Source organism: Vigna unguiculata, chromosome 8 (assembly GCF_004118075.2).
Source record: "Vigna unguiculata cultivar IT97K-499-35 chromosome 8, ASM411807v1, whole genome shotgun sequence".
NCBI lineage: Eukaryota > Viridiplantae > Streptophyta > Magnoliopsida > Fabales > Fabaceae > Vigna > Vigna unguiculata.
The window spans coordinates 27,239,301-27,245,912 of NC_040286.1; the positions used below are offsets into that span (position 1 = coordinate 27,239,301).

Consider the following 6,612-nt stretch of genomic DNA (forward strand, 5'->3'; position numbering starts at 1 on the left):
TTTATTTTTCTAATTAAATTTAATAATTATTTTAAAATTAATTATATATTTTTATTGGTTTTAATTCAAATTTTTGTAAAAATTAAAAAAATTGAACGATAATTATCTATAACAATATATAAAGGGGATTCCCCTTTTTGTGTCCACTTTTCAAAATACCGATTTTACCCTTTAAATATAACAATTTATTAAATTTTAAAAAATTGACCGTTACTTTTATAAACTTTTTATAAAATCAGATGTCTCTGTTTCTTCTCTTCTTCTTTATTTATCAATGGTTATTCTTTTATCTGTTTTGATATATTTTACTTTATTTTTAATAAATATAATTTTAAAATATATATTAACTTAATAATATTATAATATTATCACCTACTAATATAATATCACGCATTTTAAAAAATATCGCGCCTGTGTTACGCTAGTTATTATTAAATGAAGTTGGTTATTGAAAAGTTGAAATTTCATGGGGGCATGTGGCATGCGGCATGCGTATTGGGCCTGGGCTGAAGTGGGGAAGCCTCGTAAATATGAGCATTGACATGGTCGCTTTTTCATTCTCCTTTTTCTGAATCAATTCCTGTCTTGTTCTTCTCTTCCACCTTCACTCCCTCCATTCCTTCATTCCTTTACACAGACACACACTCTCTCTCTCTCAAACACACTCCCAAATCGGAATCAAATTCAAAATCTCAATAGGTTAGGGTTTCCAACTCCCGTTCAATTCTCCCTGTAATGCACTGCGATTCCCGGGCCCTACAATGGAGCCACCAGCAATGTACGGACACTCCCAGCCACTGAACATGCCTCCGCAGATCTCCGCCGCCGAAAGCGGCGACGGCTCCGGCCCAGACCCCGCCCTCGACGCCCACCACCACATTCACTACGAACCTCACGCGCTCGAAGACGGTGCTGCCGGTGCCATGGTCGTCGTCGAGGATGTCACTTCCGATGCGGTCTACGTCTCCGGCGGTGGAGGGCCCGAAGAGTCTAGTCAGCTTACGCTGTCGTTTCGTGGCCAAGTTTACGTCTTCGATGCTGTTACGCCTGATAAGGTGCAATTTCCCCCTTTCTCGTCCGTATTTATTTTCCCTTTTTTCTTCAGTTCTTCGTTGATTCGGCGTTGCGATTGAATGATTTCCGTTTTATTTTTGTGGTTTTTGGTAATTCATTGAATTGATGAACAGGGCGTGAGTTTCTTTATTTTATTACTTTGATAAATTTAATCTGTATTTGGCTTCACGTGCCAGGTTCAAGCGGTGTTGTTACTGTTGGGTGGATGTGAACTGTCTTCGAGTGGTTCGCCATGTGTGGATGTGGTGCCTCAACAGAATCAGAGGGTATTTTCTGATAATAGAAGAATATTATATGTTATTCACACACACTTGCACTTGCATGGCTTTACAATTTATATATTGGTAATATCACCTGATGGATAGTACTTTGTCCCACCAGATATTGATAAAGTGAGACATTGTGATTTGTATATTCATTAACCAAAGTCAGGTAGTAAATACTAAATAGTAACTTTGATGTTCGGTGGTAATCAACTTAAAGTTATGTAGTGGGCTGACCTATCATTGGTTGACAAAATTTGTTAATATTTCGTCATTGGTGGTAGATGTACTGATATCAGGAGATTATTGTTGCAAGGTTACTTAGTCAATGATAAAGTGATGTGTGGGTAGTCATAATTGAATTTCGTTAATGTTGACGTTGTCATTGCTGGGTAGTATTTTAAACATTTTTTCGTTCTCCTGCAGGGTTCAATGGAATATCCTGCAAGATGTAGTCTACCACAGCGAGCTGCGTCGTTAGATAGGTTCAGGAAGAAGAGGAAAGAGCGATGTTTTGATAAAAAAGTGAGATATGGTGTACGGCAAGAAGTTGCGCTCAGGTTTGATAATTAGCACTCTGTGGTGTGCAATAGAACTTGCGAGTATTAGATTGAACTGTATGAACAAGTACATAATTGTTTAGAACCTGGGTATAAAAGTTGATGCTTTGCGTATGACAAATCCATAGTGAGGATAATTGAGAGAGTATGCTATGTTGCTTCAAATCAAATAATTTACAAGTAGTAAATATAATATAATTGGGAAGTATGCTAAATAATTGATACGATAGCGTACTGGATTTTGGACTTTATTTTACAAAATATTGTGTTGGCTTCTAGCGTCATTTTACATGGACTTGTGTTTAACTCGCTGGGAATTGGTGAAGCTACGGCTAGAGCCCAGCCATATAAACTGTTCTAGTGCAGAAATATGTGCTTTTAAACTGCCATCTAGTTTTGAAGTTTGAACTGACATATAATATTTTGTTACATACATTATATTGAGTGGGTAGTAATATCCAATTGACTCTCTGCCATCATGTGTTGAGGGGAAATTTAACTTGGTAACTTTGAAAACCAACTATACAGAATCCTGTCCTTTCTGATTGTGGCACTGGATTTGAATTTAATGTCTAATCTTGTTAAGCTATGGCTAGTTATTAATGTAAGCTGATGTCTAATAAACTTTTGCAATCTCAGAGTGTAATTTAAACTTTGTTAACTGTAATAATATGATTTTTTTTAAGCCCCCTTTTTTTTTTAATTATAAATGAAGCTTGCTTTATATTTAATGCAAGATTTCCAAAGCTACTCCATGGTATCTTTTGTAAGTGACTGATTTTGATGCCGAGATTTTAAAATTTGGATGATATATTTTCTTCTTAAACTTGTGTTCCTATTGTTATGAGAAAAATATTGACCCATAGACTTATTTCGGTTAACAAGAAACTGCCTTCCTTCTCTACTCGCAAAGTTTTAGTTCACCAAGAATTTTTTAATAGAATGTATAATGTAACAGCATATTAACTTAGTGTGAGCTTTTCTTGGACTTGTTATTGCTTCTGTATGCATGGAAAATGAATCTTTTATAATCTCTGTAATTTTTCAACATTGTACGTTTCCCCTTTTAGTTGTCACTCATCTTTTTTTAACTGTTATATGTTAGTTGTTTCCGTGCCTATTTTATACTTACTTGATGAATAAATGTAGAATGCACCGTAATAAGGGGCAATTCACTTCTTCTAAGAAACAAGATGGAGCTAATAGTTATGGTACAGATCAAGATTCAGGACAGGATGATAGTCAATCAGAAACCTCGTGAGTTTTGTGTTAATTATTTTTTCTTTTAGCCCTACAATTTGTCGCTTTCTGAAATTGTGACTTATTGTTAGTTTGTAGTGTTGCTTGTTTAATTGCTATCTATTCTAGCTTAGGGCTCATTTAACACAATTATATAATTCACATTATTAGAGACTTGTATTAAGAAGTTATTACTAGATGAAGCTAATTTCCCTTAGTGGAACTTTCTAACTAGATTTTTTATCACTTCCTTTTTTGTTGCATGTGTCTACAGATGCACACATTGTGGCACGAGTTCAAAATCCACCCCAATGATGCGGCGAGGGCCGTCTGGTCCAAGGTCACTTTGCAATGCTTGTGGCCTTTTTTGGGCAAATAGGGTAGGTATTTTCATCATACTGCTTTTGTTTTTGGGGGAAAAATTATATACAAGTTTGAATTAATGTCTAGATGTATATATTCTTTTAACTAAAGAAATTTATATGAATGGCTGCCGAGTAATGACCAACATATGCATTCTCAAGCATAGCCTCTTCATTTATTCCATTTTTATTTGGAATTTGGAAGGGGTTGATCTATAAAACCTACAATTTTGTGTTTTTTTTTTTTTTTTTTCTGTATATGCAGTAAGATTTTTAAAATTTATTGCAGCTTTAATGTTCATATTGAAGTGTTTTCAGTTTTATCTGTATGAATATATTTAAGAGCAATGTCTGTTTGTCTGTTATAGATGTTATAGATGTTCTAGTGTGTACTGTAGCTACATATGTAATCCATTAACCAAACTGTATATGACGTGAAATGCATATGGCCTCAAGCTTGTGCCTTTTGGTGCTTGATTCTGTTTCCTCTCCCAGCTGCATTGTCGATTTGACAATGGGGATACAATATCTGGAGTTTCACAATAAAGTGAGGGAATCGTGTATTGTGCGGTCGTTATGTGGTACTGTTTGGAATACTAAATTCTTGGGAAGTCTTGTTGAAGTTTCTTCTGAACTCATTTTGAAAATTTTCTTCTACTAGATTCACAGGGCACGTGATCTTGCAAATATATTGTTGATGAGAGTGAATAGTAATTGGTCAATTCTGAATTTGCAATGATCTCTTAGCTGATTGGTTATAGTTGTTGGTGTTCCAGCTTTTGACGATGGTATTGTGCAGGGTGCTTTGAGAGACCTTTCGAAGAGAAATCATGAACAGTCTCTTGTAGCAGTTGAGCAGGCATGGCATGCATTGATTTATTATCTAATAGTAATAGGAATGGTAATAATATGTACATATCCCCTTACCTTTTTCTTGCATCTGATAACTGATAAGCAGGTCGATGATGGTAACGACTCAGATTGTCGGACTGCCGCCAACCCTGCGCTAAACAATCTGGCTGCTGCATACTCAGAGCATGATAATCCAGCTTTGGTAGCTGATCGTAAAGTTTTCCAGTCCCAGAAAATGCTCCACTAGCTCTATAGTAATTCCTCCCTTCAGATTCACAAATAGAATGAATGTACAGATATAACAAACTCCCATCAATGCAACAACTTTGTTTACATGCTTGGATCGTTGATCCCTGGATTTTAATTTTACCTGTTTATTTTCGGTTCACAGGGTACCTTGGGGTTCACTTTTTGCAACACACAAACAGGGACTCTTTTCTTTTCACCTTGGGAAGAACACTAGTCCCATAATGTATTATTTTTAGTACAGACGGAGGCTATGTTTTAAGGCTCTTCACCACTATCACGCTTAAAAGTTGACTAAGGAATTGTATTTTCTCTCATAATTTATATATATTAATTCCAGAATTTGTAATTCAAACAATATAGAAACGTTTCATAATTAATTTCTTTTTAAGTGTCATCCATACTTATTCTATATTAAATATTGTTAGACCTGTATATCTTTAATTGAAACTTTTTATGTAAATGAGTGTTTGAAATATTTATTTTTACATGAGGCATTTTATATTTATCAAGAAAAAGTTGTTTTCATATCCATATATCGAATATATATAAAAGCTTTATATTTAAATAAATAATTTTTTTTAGAACTCTTACCGAGAAACTTATTTGAACCTAATCATCGATTAGGAACCAATTTATGCATTTTCTTCAATTTTAAACATCCAAACTATACTTTTCAAGATGTATGTAATCCAATTAGTTATTTTAATAAATTTTGCAAGTTTTCACGTTCACATCTTCATCTTCCACATGTAAAATGGCAAAGGGTAAAGTTGGTATTTTAAACGTTTTGGAGGTGGTGCACACGGTGAAAATCTGGAAAAAAATAAAAGCAAAAGCTGAAAAAATAATAAATCCTGCCCAATCCAATGTAATGAAATTTAATTAGTTTGAGTAATTTTATATTAAATTTGAGGCAGATTCTTCATGCACTTTCATATAAAATTTTATACATTTTAACATTTTGCAATCCCAAATGAAATAACTTCTGAATTTCATAATTTAAAAATAAAAAATGACTTTTTTGTATATTTGAAAAATCATTTTTGATTTTCAGATTACACCATCTAAAATTTATGTTTGACTTTTAAATTATAAAAAAACCCATTCTTTTAATTTAATATAGAATTAGACATTTACTTAGAAATATGGAAGTCATTAATATATATTTACTATAAATTATATAATAAAAAAAAACAATATTTTTTTATGTGAAAGTGTAAGAAGAAATATATAGAGATGTAGAATGAAACTGCCTAAATTTGATAATGAGACAACTTGCACACCTGTTTGGAAGGTTCTATGTTTTCTTCAATCTCTTGATCACTTTTCATCTAAATGATTGAGAGAAAATATGCTAGAATTTGATAATTTAGGAAAATTATTCTCACCACAAAAAATAAGTATTTGTCTTACATTTTTCTTATAATTTTAATTTCCAAGTTATTAAACCAAACTGATTTAATTAATGAAAGCTAACTGTTTTCTAAATAAAACGAATAAATAAATTTACATATAATTAAAAATTAAGGGACTAAATTACTGTGAACCAAATTATGATTTTTTTTAAATATAAAAGCTAAATTAAAACTAAACCTATTTTTTTAATGCAATGGCAAATTACTTTTTATAACTACTAAATTAAAAATAAGATTAAGATAAATAAAACTCTCTTATATAGATATTCTTGAAGTTAATACCTCACATATTTATTATATATAGTTTAATCATTGCAAATCAAATAATGTTTGTTTTTAATCTCTTGAAAAATATTTTTCTTTAGTTCCTTAGTTGTGAAAATATGTCACGTGATTTTATTTCTATAATAATCAAGTGGAGATTTCCTTTTATAAAAGACAACGATCACACTCCACTCGGCATATTTTTTAGAATGAGATAATACTTCTTAGAAACTAAACATATTTTAGCAAAATTGTGGACGTAAATAAACACTTTTAAAATTAAATTCTTATCCATCAGAGTTTCTACTGAGTTGTTTTTTAATGACATAATTAT

General features: G+C 32.3%; 1 protein-coding gene across 3 annotated transcripts; it reads left to right on the forward strand.

Annotated features, from left to right (window-relative positions):
- The first annotated feature begins 552 nt into the window (after positions 1 to 552).
- LOC114193082 (GATA transcription factor 25) lies at positions 553 to 4,993 on the forward strand. 3 transcript variants are annotated; one of them, XM_028082779.1, is made up of 8 exons: positions 553 to 1,055; positions 1,251 to 1,340; positions 1,764 to 1,897; positions 3,047 to 3,154; positions 3,411 to 3,516; positions 4,298 to 4,357; positions 4,457 to 4,640; positions 4,742 to 4,993. In XM_028082779.1, exons 1-7 carry the CDS (start codon positions 762 to 764, stop codon positions 4,595 to 4,597), a joined length of 933 nt encoding a protein of 310 aa, XP_027938580.1. In that variant the 5' UTR covers positions 553 to 761; the 3' UTR covers positions 4,598 to 4,640; positions 4,742 to 4,993. The 3 variants fall into 3 exon arrangements, 2 of the variants coding, with proteins under 2 accessions (XP_027938580.1, XP_027938579.1); XR_003606222.1 differs by lacking the exon at positions 4,742 to 4,993 and having other exon boundaries at positions 4,275 to 4,357; positions 4,457 to 4,734; XM_028082778.1 differs by having other exon boundaries at positions 4,457 to 4,873.
- The last annotated feature ends 1,619 nt before the right edge of the window (positions 4,994 to 6,612 follow it).

Bases quoted from the DNA above. Each gene is read 5' to 3' on its own strand.
- LOC114193082 (XM_028082779.1), top strand. From the start codon at position 762: ATGGAGCCACCAGCAATGTACGGACACTCCCAGCCACTGAACATGCCT. The intron at 1,341-1,763 runs GTATTTTCTGAT...GTTCTCCTGCAG, and splicing joins TGCCTCAACAGAATCAGAGG to GGTTCAATGGAATATCCTGC. The intron at 1,898-3,046 runs GTTTGATAATTA...GAATAAATGTAG, and splicing joins CGGCAAGAAGTTGCGCTCAG to AATGCACCGTAATAAGGGGC.